The following is a 15,595-nucleotide window of genomic DNA, read 5'->3' as shown; positions in this document are numbered from 1 at the left end:
TATCATAAGGGTCAAAAAACCTCCAACCACAATCTTAATATTCCACCCATCATCAACTACACCAAACCACCACACTCCCTCCCGGTCCCTGCTGAGAAGAAAAAAAAAAAAAAACAAAAAAAACCCCTGTATTTCCCCATATACAATCAGCTTTCATCTCTACAAGTTCTTTTTATACTCTTCAAGCCATTCCATGGCCCTACGAGCTGATTCAAAAAACTGGGTTGACCCTGAGGCCACAACTCGCAACCGCACTGAATATAAAAGTGCGTATGGTATGTTAAAGTTCCGTAAAGCTCGCTTAATATCCAAAAAGCCTGCTCTTCTTCTTTGCAAATCCGGAGAATAATCTGGGTAGAGCGATAGTCTAACCCCATTATAGAAAATGTCCCCTTTTTCTCTTGCTCTCTGCAGCACCTTCATCTTGTCTTTGAAACTAAAAAAAACTCATTATCAATGGTCTAGGACGGCCTCCTGAGTATGCAGGGTTAGTGGGCACTCTATGTGCTCTCTCAATATTAAAAAGCTGTGAGAAAGCCTCCGCTCCAAAAACTTCTTTAAGCCATTTCTCCATAAATTCTTCTGGGCAGGAGCCCTCACATTTCTCCGGGAGACCCAATACTCTCACATTTTGTCTTCGCGACCTGTTCTCCCATTCATCCATTTTGAGTTTATTAGCCTCCAATTGGGCTTGCATTTTTTTAAAGTCCTGCTGCATTGGAAATACCATATCTTCTACTTGGTTAACCCTTTCCTCCAGACCGTTAATTCTCTCCACTACTTTCTGAAACTCTTGCCTAATACTGCTAACTTCTTCTTTAAGGCCTCTTAATTCCATGCACATCTCGCTTAACGAGCTACTGCAGGCATTTATTGCACCCATTACTTCATTTAAGGTAGGCTCCTGATCACCGACTATATTTAAATTGTGGGTAGTGTCCGTGGTCGCCCCTGAATAACCCCTCTCAGGGCTTTTCTTATTTACTGCTCTCGGGTTAGCCACTGAGTTATCCGCTCCCTTCCCCAGACTCTTTCCATCTCCAGGCCCTCCTACCAGCCCCTTCCTGGGGGGCGCTTGATTGCTCTTACCAGGCGACTGCGAGGGCGTATGTGCACATTTTTCTAGCTTTGCTGCAGCTGCAGATACGCTTTGGTTCCCCGTCGCCTTAACTGAACGGGTTGACTGTGTGGCTGAATTCTCCTGAGCCAGTTGGTGCTGTTCCTCCCCCTTTTTCCTAGTCATTGTAAGCTTTAGCTACCTGGTAGGCTAACTTAACTTTACTAGGCAGGAAAGCTAGTATACCCGACAGTCCCCCTTTATTTATAGTGTCCAAACTTTATAGACAATAGAAGTAGCCCCCCCGACACTTTGCACCTTGCAGCGGTGAACACAAAACACTTGTAATTCCGGAGTATTAAAATCTTTTAGAATTTAAAGAGCTTTAAAGTTCTACCTCCTTTAACTTGCTCCTATTCCGTCCCAGGGGCTGCACCGAACCCAGAGCCGCCCGAAGCTTCTCCTCTCCGCACCCGCCACTTGTTACCATGGTGTGCATACCTGACACGGTCACTTCAGATCTCCCCTTCCGCTGTCTCCGGGACTCTCGCTCCGTTCAGTCTCTCGCGATGCCTGCGAGACGTCACTGGGCTCAGACGCTGAGGCACTGCCTCGTCCGGACACTTCCTCTTCAGCGCGGCAGCACTGCGGGATCTCCCGAACGTTTCACCCGCCTCCGCCGCCCAGCAGGATGAGCACCTCCAGACACCAAAAACAGGGAGCAGCCACAGGTAGGAGCCGAGGGGCCGCAGGAATATGTTTGGCACAGGGACGGCTCAATCCAGCATTACAACGCTAATGCAGCATCAGAACAGAGACCGGGAGGAGAACACACGCTCCACCACTCACTCCTGCATCCGGTCACCCAGACACAGCTTTCTGAATATAAAGATGATTTGATTTGTCTATAAGGGTTGTCAGAGTTCGCATTCATTGTAGCTAAGCACACAGTCAGACATTAGTGGTCAATGACACTGTACTTGTCTGTGCTGTGTGTAAAAACCCAACTCTATTCAGCCAGAGGTAAACAGAGGCTGTTCCACATACTGTAATGTGCTTAAAAGCCCAATAAAATTCATTTGAAAGATGCAGTTGTTGGACATTGTGAACTCCAAGTAAGAATTGTATTGCAGAGATATATGGGTGCGGCTTGGACCAATGTAAATACACATATTCTATACCAGTGGGACCACTGTGGAAACTGGAAATCACTGTAGTAGCCACTGCTACAGTGATCCTTGCTGTCTTCCATGTTTTGTGCCGAACGGCTGCCCTTCTGCATACTGAACATAGAAGGATCGCTCGCTCTGCACTGCCACTATTTACAGAACACCTTGCATTTTTTTTTTTTTTTTTTTATGAATACAAGTTGTTCCCTGATTGGATGAAGTGGAGATTATGAGGTCACTACCTTGTTTCTCCACCCCATGGAATGGCTCAGAACCTGGAAGACTGAAGACATCACTGTAGTAGCACCAACTACTACATTGATTTCCCACTTCCACAGCTGTCCCGCAGGTATGAAATATGTATACTCGCATTGGTCAGTGTTAATCAGGGACTAATCTCTCTATTTGTTACTTAGGCTGATTAGTGTGAAAATACTGAGTCTTGTTAAAGCCCGGATATTAAAGAGACTCAGTCAGCATGGTGGACTGCCATAAGTAAGAATGGGCTCAGGCATATTCGCAGCTCCACATGCCCGTGCCTGCCAGGAAGCTTACACTGCACAGCGCTAATCACAGCCAGTGAGACATTTCCTGATCCGCGGCTGCACAGATTGGGAAATGTGTCACTGCCTGCGATTAGCGATGTGCAGTGTAAGCTTCCTGGCGGGCGCGGGACTATTCTGGGTACTGTCAAAGCTTGCCATCTCACACCTTTCCAAATTTCAACTGGACCATCACTATGATAGGTTGCCTAACTGACCAATAGAATCTCCAGGGATTAGTGGGCAGGATTCAGCAGAAAATCCAAAAACAAAACCTGAGGTTACAAAAAATTAACATTGACAGATTATGAATAGGTAATAACACTGGGTGCCATACAAGTTCAGTAGAATTATGGGAGCAGGGTGCTGGGATAAACAGGACCAAGGACAGCCATGCCACAACTGGGAAGTATATAGCCGGGACGCAGAATTATGTTTCCAGGGGCCTATCGCCCTTCATATGCATTATGGCGTAGTCTAGCAATCTTTTTCACACTTTAGATTAATCCATTACTTGATTACAACAAATTCTGTAACTGGCTGGTAGTTCCACATATTTACCCATTTCATATAGTGTGTTTAATATTTAAATGTTTTTATATTTGCCTTACAATTTGTAAGCATTAATTTAACAAGACTGTGCAAGCAAAATTAAGCTTATGAAAAGGGAACAACAAACAGCTTTTAATGCCACAGGACCTCATCCTACCTGTACTGTTCCTGCTGGAAGAGCTGAGCAACGATTGTCAGGAGCCGGCTGATGAACGAATCATTGGAGACCTCCTTGTTGGCCTGGGCAGCCAGAAGGGTGCATTTCTTTTCCGTCTCCGCCAGTTTCTGCTGCATCTTCACATATTCCTGACGCAGAAGCGTCAAGTGCTTCTGCAGCTTACCCACTTCCTCTATAAGAAAAATATCAATGTGAGAATATAGAAACAAAGCAAGACCTTCCAAAAAGACCTGACCCTGTAAGAAGTTCCTCCACAGGTCAGATCAAATCCCCCTTTCTGGTACAAAGATAACATTTATTTTTTACTTGGACTGCATTATTCTGAATATAGAAAAAAATAAAAAAGGTAAATACCTGTGAGAATTTGTGTGTGTGGGATATCTGACTCCCAGTTATTCTATGGGCCAGCACTCTGGGCACCATGCCTGATATGTAGAAGAACCTTTTCCATACAATTACCTGGGGTTTTTTTTTTTTTTTTTAAATGAGGTAGGTTGCAAATCCTTTTCTAAATGCTCCCCACAGGCTTGCAAGCAGCATACAGAATGTGACAATACATGTGCACTGGCAATGTGTGTTTCTCAACCTTTTTTCAGTCAAGGCATCCTTTAAAATTCTGAACAACCTTGAGGCACCCCTCTAAAATGTAAAAAAACGTATAGTTTTACACAGGGCTTTTTTTCCTCGGAGAATAGGTGCAGGAACTCCCCCCGGTCTGAGTTACCCCTTGTCTCCCCCCTACCGACCTCTGACCACCGTCCCTTGATTGCACCACCTACCAGTACTGCCCCTTTTTAGAGAATATAGAACCAAGTATCATTTTGTGGTGCTAAATCATTTGTATCGAACATGTTAATGATAAAAACAAAAGCAGTAAAATAGATCCCCTGCAGCCAGCAACAATAGATCCCCACACAACAATAGACTCCCCCAGCAACAATGGACTCCACCCCAACAACAATAGATTCCCTGCAGTAACAGTGAACCACCCACAACAAAATATCACACCCAGTAACAAAATATCCACCCAAGCAACATTAGACCCCCCAGCAGCAACAACAGATCTCCCAGCAGCCAGCATCAATAGATCCTCCAGCAGCCAGTAAAAATAGACCTCTCCCTCAACAGTAGATCCCTTCCAGCAACATAAGACCCCCCAGCAACAATAGATTTCCCATCAGTAACAATAGACCCTCACACAAAATCAGATCCCCACCAGTGATCACCAGCAGCCAACATCAGTAGACCCTCCAGCACACCCCACATCCCATGCTATTACATACATTTAGTGGTGGAGGTGCCGGAACTGCGTTCCCCCGCATTCACGCTGAAAAAAAGCCCTGGTTTTACATAATACAGCAACATCTACAAGCTTAGGACGCCCAACATTACAGGTGATGCAAACACATTTTGCAAGCTAGTAATGACTAGTATTCCAGTGTTTCTTTTTCCTTAGTTTCTCTCCCTCAGCCCTCGTCCACACAGAACACGGCTTTGAAAAGATGAACTTGCACGATTTCAAAACAGGGGGTTTATGCACAGATGTCTTCTATTGAAATCGCCCCCAAAGTCGCCAAACATTGTGCAGGAACTGCTTTTGGAAATCGGTGTGGCAACGCAAAGTCGGTGTCGCATTGATTGGGACGTTCCTATTGCCGCCAATAGGGTCCGATTTGACCTGTCAAATGTTTAGGCATCAGCTTCCAGTGACGGGGGAGCGGGGCCGGGTTCTACTGTCTGTGTCAATGGACGCAGCAGCAGGACTCGGAAGCGAGCACACAAGTGCTCCCGTGGGAAGCGGTTTCCCATGGGGGGGCACTGGACAGAGGGGAGGGGCCAGGGGTGCCGGCAGGGGATCCCAGGAAGAGAAGGTTCCATTGCACAGAGCTGGTAAGTATAGGCACGTTTGTTTTTTATTTTACAATCGCATTAATACATTACATTTCTTTTTTTTAAAGGCAAGCAATGAAAGTACCTGAAATTAACTTGGCATCAGCCTCTTGAAGTGCACAATGTGTATAACAGCACAAGGAGACAATCAGTTGTGGTGCATTGCAAGTAGAATGTGGATAGGAGGACAGAGAGAGCAAACTATGAATGAGCTCATCAGGGTGCTGCTTCTTCTTTCACTGTCCAGTCACAGGGTCTGCGTGAGGAGGGGATGACGCAAACAACAAGGCTCAGCAGCGAGCCTGCATGAGTGCCACCATAGGATGCAGCTTTCTATGCGAGCACTTGCCAGGAGTGCTGGCAGAGGACCTGAGAAGGGGAGAATCGGGTCCACTCTGGGCAATTCAATTGCACAGAGCCGGAAAGTATAAACCTGTATTTTTTTTTTTTTTTTTTTAAGAGCCTTTACAATCACTTTAAAGGTACCTGTATCATACATAAGGACACAAGAGGCTCTGCCCAGTGCCCACAGACTGCAGTTTCAGGAAGAGGAGGAGAGTACTGGAGCCAGCCGCGGTAGGGTATAGGGTTAAGCAATAGAGATTCCTTATCTCTCTCCTACACAGAATGAGCATTTCAGGTGGTTGTAAAAGCAAAAATTTGTTCACACCCACTTTAATCCTTGAGGTGTGGAGGGGCTCCACTGCAAGGGTCCAATAATTTAAATTCTTAAAGTTGTGCTTTAAATACATTCATAAACAAAGTGTCAGTTCTTCTGCTTGGCACCACTAGGGCAGGCTCTGTCCATCCCAATATATGAAATGCCAAGCTATCCTCTCTTTTTCAAAGTCTTACATTCCTTTTACATGGGTGCACTTTGCAGCAAGTACAAAAAGCTGCTAAATAGGAGCTATACATCTAGAACAAGTAGATCATCCACTATATCTTCTGACAGAAGGCAGGGATGCCAAGCAATATGTGTCCCATACACCAATATACCTAGCATGGAAAATGTACATTATACAGATAGGTTAGGTATCAGATCCATTAAACCCTGGAAAACAACTATTTTACTGCAGACCAGGGAACAAACCAGCAGAGTCATGTGATTTAGGCAATGATAGCAGTTTGTCAATGAAATGATACATTGCAATGGTTACATTTCACAGCAGTGAAGCATTTGCAAGCATTGTAAATTTAGGTGACCTCCGCTGAAGTGTAAAAGAGCCTGCTGTGGCAAAGGTCTGTGCATTCAGCCTTGTCCGAGGCATTGTACAACCCTGCAAAAACATTTACCAACTGTAAATGTGTAGTGTAAGAAAATGCCATCTCTAGGACCGTGAATGAAGCCTGCAAAAATATTTCTATGGATTGACAAAGGAGTTCCATATTTATTTTATTCAGTGTGACAGAGAGAGGAATTCATATAAAAATGTAAAACTATTACCACACAGAGGACCTAGGGCACTCAAAGGAAGAATCCGGCCAGAATATACTGGGGGGGGGGGGATTCCATAAAGTGATAACTTTTCTAGCACTATTGCCCCCATTACCATGGCCTGCGCCTAATTCATGAAAGCTTTGCTCCAGTTTCGGTACAAATACTGATACATGTTTCAGATTCAGGCGATTCCTACTACTGCAAAGGCTGCATCAAATTCAAAAGAAGAATTCTAACCAATTTGCAGATACAGTGCCTTGAAAAAGTATTCATACCCCTTGACATTTTCCACATTTTGTCATGTTACAACCAAAAGCGTAAATGTATTTTATCAGAATTTTATGTAATAGACCAACACAAAGAGGCACATAATTGTGAAGTGGAAGGAAAACGATAAATGGTTTTCAAAGTTTTTTTAGAAATAAATGTGAAAAGTGTGTCGTGCATTTGTATTCAGCCCCCCTGAGTCAATACTTTGTAGAACCACCTTTCACTGCAATTACAGCTGCAAGTCTATTTGGGGATGTCTCTATCAGCTTTGCACATCTAGAGAGTGACATTTTTGCCCATTCTTCTTTGCAAAATAGCTCAAGCTCTGTCAGATTGGATGGAGAACCTCTGTGAACAGCAATTTTCAAGTCTTATCAAAGAATGAGAGATAAAAAACTATGTTCAGTATCCCTCCCTCAACGCACACAGAGAAATTGTTGATAAAACAATAGTCAGCAGCTGCTATACTAAAATGAGATGCATCAAATATATGTCAAAGACAAATTTCTAAAACATTAGCAGCGCTAGTGCAAAAATAGCAAATATTTAAATTTCAAGTCTTGCCACAGATTCTCAATTGGATTTTGGTCTGGACTTTGACTGGGCCATTCTAACATATGAATATGCTTTGATCTAAACCATTCCATTGTAGCTCTGGCTGTATTTCATTGTCCTGCTGGAAGATGAACCTCCACCCCAGTCTCAAGTCTTTTGCAGACTCTGACAGGTTTCTTCTAAGATTGCTCTGTATTTGGCTCCAACCATCTTCCCATCAACTCTGACCAGCTTCCCTGTCCCTGCTGAAGAAAATCATCCCCATAACATGATGCTGCCACCACCATGTTTAACGGTGGGGATGGTGTGTTCAGGGTGATGTGCAGTGTTAGTTTTCCGCCACACATAATGTTTTGCTTTTAAGTCAAAAAGTTCAATTTTGGTCTCATCTGACCAGAGCACCTTCTTCCACAGGTTTGCTGTGTCCCCCACATGGCTTCTCATAAACTGCAAACAGGACTTCTAATGGCTTTCTTCTTGCCACTCTTCCATAAAGGCCAGATTTGTGGAGTGCACTACTAATAATTGTCCCGTGGACAGATTCTCCCACCTGAGCTGTGGATCTCTGCAGCTCCTCCAGAGTTACCATGGACCTCTTGGCTGCTTCTCTGATTATTGTTCTCCTTGCCTGGCCTGTCAGTTTAGGTGGAGGGCCATATCTTGGTAGGTTTGCAGTTGTGCTATACTCTTTCTACTTTGGGAAGATGGATTGAACAGTGTGCCGTGAGATGTTCAAAGCTTTGGATATTTTTTTTATAATCTAACCCTGCATCTACAACATTCTTTATGAATTCCCTAGATTGATAACATACTGTTAGGTTATATGCAGGCCTGGCTGCTCTCCATATGAAACTGCACAGGCAGGCTTTATTCTCTACTATACAATTATTATATTCCGCAGGGTGGATATGATTTAAATCAAGTCGATTTAAATCACCAGTAAAAAGCCTTGATTTAAATCAACTCGATTTAAATCATAATTTTTAAGAGCAACTGTCATCTCTGTCCCGCAGCGGCTCCTCTGACCCGCTGTTGACTCACCGACAGTCCCATTCACTTTAATGGGACGTCTGGTGACGAGGCAGTGACAACAAGGCGAGGGACGTGGCGGCTGCAGGTGAGTGGATACCCGCTAACAGGCGCTGCCATGATGGATCTGAAATGACAGGTGCTCTTTAAATGTAAGGACTCGTTCTTGCTGGTAGTTTGAATCTATAATATTTGCAAACAAAATGAAGGTTTCCCATATAGAATAATAAGCTGTCAGGTTAGTAAAACTGCGATATCAGAACTGTTTCAATCATACAGTTTGTATTGTACATAACTTTGCAAAACACTGGGATAAAGGAATATTCCTGAACTTTGTTTTATCTCATGGTTGCTGTGAAATTGTGTGAATGCATCAATGCAGTGCATGTTATCTCAGCTTGCATTCATTGAATGAGTTCACCAAAACTTTTACTATTGCAGAATACACAGCCTCATGCTACATAACCAATTTCCATTTCATGCTGAATAAACTAAATTATTACTGTACCCTAAATAGAAAACTATCTTTAGATATATTTTTACTCCAAAAGCATTTTATTAAAATAATTTGATAAAAATAAATCAATTTAAATAGAAAAAAAAAAAAATCCGATTTTTAAATTTTTTTTTTTTTTTAAAAATCATTGATTTTTATCCACCCTGATTCCTATTAGACTATTCAGAAAGAAAAAAACTAAACCACCAAATATTAAAAGCAGACCCTCATATACCACTATGCAGAATATTTACTTGTAACAAAAAAAAAAAAAAAAAAAAAAACGCTCAAGTGGTTTCTTGAAGTAATGTTGCTGAATTTTGAGCCTTTGCCAGGATTTCTCTTTTTAAAATAGAGTCTCAAGATACTCTATTGTAGGAAATGTTCTGAACCTCCAGGTCCCAAAAGCACAGAGGTGTTAATTATTGACTTAAATCATTCTAAACAATATATACCTGTTACTTATTTGTGCACAAGTGTATAATCTAAGAGGAAAACACTTTCCCAGCTCCTAAAGACAAGTCTGTGCCAATTCCTCACCAACAGTGGAGAAAGCAGTTATCAATGTCTTATTTTAGTTGTCCCATTCCCTCATTTACAAAGCCATCGGCTAATCCAATCATAATAAAACAAACTGTATAGTCTTCTAAAGGTTTCATTTTCTATACACAATATCTCACAAAATTTTGTAAATATTTTATCTTTTCATGTGACAACACTGAAGAAATGACACTTTGTGTAAATGACACTACAATGTAAAGTAGTGAGTGTACAGCTTGTAGAACAGTGTAAGTTTGCTGAGATAGCCACACACAGTGCACCTGCCAAGCTTCAAAAGAGCATAACCGAAGCATCACTAAAGCTTCATCAAAGCACCACTGAAGGATCAAAAACACACCAGAAAAGCATGTTGAAGCGGTAGGCGCATTAATGTGTGTTGAAGCCGAAGCAAGTGTAAATGAGCCCTAAAACTCTCTGAATGCCAGTCAAAGCTCCAGTCATTAAATAAAATGGTTAGCTTACAGTCCTGTTTACGCTTTGCTTCAAAAATTACCCCATGTCGCTTTAGTGGTGCTTCAAATCATCTTCAAAGCCTCCATAGAACTCTATGACAAAGCACGCTTGAAGCACCTGCAGCTTTTGAGAAGCTTTAATTCAGCTTAAGCTTCCCTTTGTTTTGGAGAAATTGCAGGTATGAGATATCCGCGCACACACACAGGGCATGTGTCAAGCTTCAACAATGCTTCAAAAGAGCATCATGGAAGCATCACCGACGTTTCACCGAAGCATCGCTAAAGCTTCCCTCGAAGCACCAAAAACACACCATAAAAGCACGTTGAAGCCAAAGCAAGTGTAAATGAGTCCTAACTGACAATTGTGTGGTCATGCAACGCTGTATCACTATATTATATATATTTTTTTTTTTTTTCCCCCTTTACTTTCTGACATAAAGCATAACCAATACATTTTTTTTTTCTGTTAAATATTTGTTTTTGGTAAATAAAATCCCAATACACGTATGTTGATTGGTTTACGCAAACGTTATAGTGTCTACAAACTATGGAGATTTTTTATATATATATATATATATATATATATATATATATATATATATAAAATCTCCATAGTTTGTAGACACTATAACGTTTGCGTAAACCAATCAACATACGTGTATTGGGATTTTATTTACCAAAAACAAATATTTAACAGAATTTAAAAAAATGTATTGGTTATGCTTTATGTCAGAAAGTAAAAAAAATACATATTTTTATATATACTAGTAATGGTGCCGATCAGCAACTTATAGCAGGACTATGATTTTGCAGCGGCCAATTGGTTGCTTTGCGGGAACAAGTGACACTAATACTGTGCTAATGACACCGGCTAGAACATCGCATGTGTGGGAGTGAACCCAGCCTTAAACTGAATGGGTTGTTTTACAAGGGGATTGTTTAGAGTCACTTTAAAGGGTAAGTACCCTTTACAGAAAATCCTTAAAGGTGAACTCATACTGGACCCCCTCCCCAGTCCTGCGATCACCCGCTGTAACACATCAGGTCGCCGATTTTTTTTTTTTTTTTTAACTGAATACTTGATTTGCCCTTTTTCTACTTTGTGTCATCATGTCAGTGCTGCTGATCTGCCATCTCCATGTATACAGCTACTACCCCTGGAAAGTATGGCATGTCTCAGGGTGGGTGACAACGGCAGATCATGTGTGATGAGCGTTGTCACCTGGACAAGGTCCCTTGTGTCAGGATCAGCAGGTCATAATATAATTATGACCTGGTGATAAAAAAAATAATATACTATATTAGAATAGGCGACTAAAACATCCTGAACACAGGAAAGCTTCCATGAGATGTGAGTGGAGGAGATCTGCAGACCAGTCCTTCCTATCATACATGATACATCCAGCTGTGTACACCGATCACCCCATGTACATGACACATACATGTCCTCCCCCCCATCTATCACACGCACTTCTAGGATGACAAGGCCATTCTCTGCAGCCACCGTCCATCTCCTACCCCCCACTGACACCTCTATGCCGATAACATCTGCTGCCCGATCCCTACACCTGCCCACTGTATCCCCGCAGGGCCCATTTCTTTACCTTCCGCCATGATGGATCCGCCCGGCTGTTATCGCGAGAACGAGTCAGGAGGCGAGAAGACCGTCCGAGGGGAAGTGAAAGAGTGCGCCTCCATTCACCCCTTCACTGCCGGACCGCTACCCCCTAGCTTCCAAGCGCTCCAAGGAGGTGTTGCGACCTCCAGCGGACACCACAATGATCTGCAGCTTCCCATACAACTCATGGAGGAATTGTGTTTACAAAGCGACTAGCTACTGGACCACAAAGAACATAAGCCCACTGATCCACTATAACATCTTTTACTCCTGCCCCTGCCTGCCACTTAGACACCATTCAAAAAAAAAAAAAAAAAGGGAAAAGAAACTTTAAAGCAGAACTGCAGGCATTTTTTTTTGGATAGAGCCAGGGAGGGTAGTAATACCTGTCAGATTTATTTTTGCAATCTGTGTCCCTATGTGGAGATTGCCCTTCACTTCCTGTCCCATGGCCAAACAGGAAGTGAGAGTAAATCCCTTAGGCTGGGTTTACACCTCCAACAGATGCGGCTCGCAGTCGGTTATGGTTGCCACCTTATCACTTTAAACCCGAAAACATATTAATTACACAGGTTCTGTGTCTGATTAAGGTGGTAATTAAACTCACTTGGTGCCTTGTCTGTATATAATTAGCCTCAGAACCTGTGTAATTCAAAAGTGTTCGGGTATAAAGGGATGAGGTGGCAACTCTACAGTCGGTGCGTCCCTGTTCGCCATTTCAGGGCCAAATTTTTGCCTGCAATCAGCCCTGAAAGCCAAAGACGCAGCAGACCCCAGTGCAGGGTTGCCAACCGCCAGTAAATGTACTGACAGTTTGTAAAAATCTGTGATTTCTTTTACAAGTGCCAGTAAATATCAGGGGCTGATAATTTCATGCTGTGTTGACTTTTTGAGTGTAAATCAAGCAAATTACTTTGTTATAGGTATCGTCAGTGTTTCCATGTCATGCTCGTAGTGTTAAAATATTCACTGTGTTAGTTTTCAATAGGAGTTTTGTCATTTCTCAGGTTGCCAGTAAAAATTGTGCTCTGCCAGTAAATTGTCCATGTTTTGTCAGTAAAAAATGTTGCAGGAAGTTGGCAACTTTGTCCCTATTCAATGAGCTCCGCAGCCACCCCAGAGATAGAGAGTCGGTCACAATCTCCTGTCATGCGAATTGGATACGGAGAAACCCTCATCCAATTCACACTAGTGTGAACCCAGCCTGAAAATAAAAGCATTTATAAACCCCACTTGGACATTTTTACCTACAGGTAAGTCTCTAATAAAGCTTACCTGTAGGTAAAATGAATATCTCCTAAACGGGTACAGTTTAGGAGATATTCACCATGGGTGCAGCCACTGACATCAGCGACGCATGCGCTCTGAAAGTCCAGTACGCCGGACCTTCAGAGCTGCTTGCCGTAACCGAGTGATGTCATCGCGGCTCACTTACAGCGTTGGAGCACGCGATCCCGGTAGAAAGGATGGGAGAAGATGTCAGTCTTCTCAGAGGTGAGCGGGCACTGCTGGAAGGGCTTAGTTCTAAGCTGAGTATTTCTAAGAGAGAATAGAGAAAAGAAGGAGCACCAGCCTTGTGCATTAACCTTAAATGCCAGGCTCTGAGGAAGAAGGTAATCCTTTGAAACGCGTCAACCAGCAGTGGTCCTCGTGTCCTCTCTTTCATTGTCTGGAGACCGATTGCCATCAATTGAAAGGCTTTTACATTGCGGTTTCTTTCACATGCTTGTGAGTAGTTTTTAATTTGTTCTTTAAATAAACTCATCTAAGGATAATGCACAAGGCTGGTGCGCCCTCTTTTCTCTATTCTCTCTTTGACTGGAGGGCAGCAAGGCCAAGGACATTATCCATCCTGAACTATAGATCACCTGATCAACACAATTGTGCACAAGAGTATTTGTTTACTGTGAGTATTTCTGATGTGCTAGTATGCAATGAATACTAGCACTTTATGCCATTGTCTTGTAGTTTTTTTTTTTTTCCAGCAGTTTACTTGTGTCCCCATTGGAAGATTTTCCCTTTAATGCTTCTCTGGGGACAACCTAAAATTTGGGCTTTTCTTTTACTTTTGCTTTCAATGATAATGCTAAACAAGACAATTAGAGAGGGGGAATCTCCTTAATGGGGGCCCAGAGAGCAATAACAACTGACAGGTGTTCTAATCCCTCTCCACTCTATCCAAAACTAAACACAAAGTTTTGCCTTTAGTTATAATTTAAAGCAGTTGTATGCCCCGCTTGGTGATTTGTTACCTACAGGTAAGCCTATAATAAGGCTTACCTGTATGTAAAATGAATATCCTCTAAACGTGCACAATTTAGGAGATATTCACCCTGAATTAAGCCACTGATGTCAGTGGCGCATGCGCTCTGAAGGTCCAGCATATCGTGCCAAAACATCAGAGCTTCTTGCTGGAATCGACGATTGCCGCGCACATGTGCAGGAGTGACGTCATTGCAGCTCTGGGCACTCACAGCGCCAGAGCCTGCGAACCCAGAAGAAACGCCAGGGGAACATGTTAGCCCCCTCAGCTGTGACCGGGCGCTGCTGCGGGGGCTTTGTTCTAAGGTAAGTATTTCATAATGTGCTAGTATGCGATGCATACTAACACATTATACCATTATCTTGCAGGTTTTTTTGTTTGGGATGGGGGGTTTCCCCAGGGTTTACTACCGCTTTTAAGGGCCCATTATGTGTGTAGGTAGGGGTGCACGTTTGTGTAGGGTAAAGGGCCGTACACACAATAAGATCAGAAGCAAAAATTTGTACGACAATGATCAGCCGATTATCTGATCATTAGTATAGTCTTTCGACAGCTGATTCCGACTTTTGGGGCGACAAAACCTGAAGGTGCATGCTAGAAAATTTTTATTATAAGTGAACCCAATGGCTGATTTCCATTTAATCAGTACAGCTTTTGTCTGGAAATAAACGAAAGAGCACGACTACGAAATAATTTCAACATATTACATCACTTCTGAAGTTGTATGTTGTCATACGAGAATTTTCGTAAGTTGAGTAACCTCTTCATTTTCGATATGAGATTAGCATGCAAAAGAAAAAACGGACAATTATTTGTCCGGTAACCTCACCGTGTGTACCAGGCTTTAGGCAGGTGCATTGACATGCGTGAACAGGCATTTTGACGCATGTTGATGCACATAAAAATGAATTTTAGAATTTAGAGTGGAATTAATAGCCATTGACCAAAGCTTGTTAAAGCTGAAATTTGATAATTAGAGAAAATCTACCCTTAAATTGGGGCCCCTGACACTGCAGAGTTCATTGCTTGTTTAGTGTAGGGGTGCAGAGATAAGGTATTACTGCCTTACTGCTGTTAGAAATCACGGGGCCCCATACAGCCTACCTGACAGGCCTCCCCCCGAATTACAAAAATGATTATTTTTTCCAATTTTTTTATTTTACAATTTAAAAAATTATCTTTATTTTTTACATTTTTTAAATGATTTATTACTTTTTTTTTTTTTACTACGCTGTTGAGGGAAAGGGTGAGTTTGGATGGGATCAAATATCAGGGGTATGAACAGACCCCTGACATCTCAACTTTGAGACAGAGAAAGGAATTGAGGACACAGATTCTTCAGTTCCTTTCTCTGTAGCCTCAGTTGCACTAAAGATAAATGACCAGGAGACAGAGGCTATGCTCAGTTATGAATGGACATAGGAGTGATTCGAACCGATCACTAACTGTGTTCATTCAGAAAAGAAAGAGGCCATTTACATATTTACTGCCCCTTCAACCACTCTCCATCTGCCTGTGCATC

At 42.5% G+C, this 15,595-nt stretch overlaps 1 protein-coding gene across 1 annotated transcript in view; it reads right to left on the bottom strand.

Moving 5' to 3' along the window:
- Positions 1-11,942, bottom strand: part of ANKFY1 (ankyrin repeat and FYVE domain containing 1) — an 80,899-nt gene extending 68,957 nt beyond the window's left edge. The window contains exons 1-2 of the mRNA XM_073615047.1: positions 11,797-11,942; positions 3,478-3,670 (exon numbers count right to left, since the gene is read on the bottom strand). Coding sequence (XP_073471148.1) covers positions 3,478-3,670; positions 11,797-11,806 — 203 coding nt within the window. The 5' untranslated portion in view covers positions 11,807-11,942. The remainder of the gene's footprint in view (positions 1-3,477; positions 3,671-11,796) is intronic.
- Positions 11,943-15,595: the final 3,653 nt, after the last annotated feature.

This window comes from Aquarana catesbeiana, linkage group LG02, assembly GCF_042186555.1.
Source record: "Aquarana catesbeiana isolate 2022-GZ linkage group LG02, ASM4218655v1, whole genome shotgun sequence".
Classification (NCBI taxonomy): domain Eukaryota; kingdom Metazoa; phylum Chordata; class Amphibia; order Anura; family Ranidae; genus Aquarana; species Aquarana catesbeiana.
Note: the sequence above shows the minus strand (reverse complement) of the source record. Positions and strands in the feature narration are given on the sequence as shown.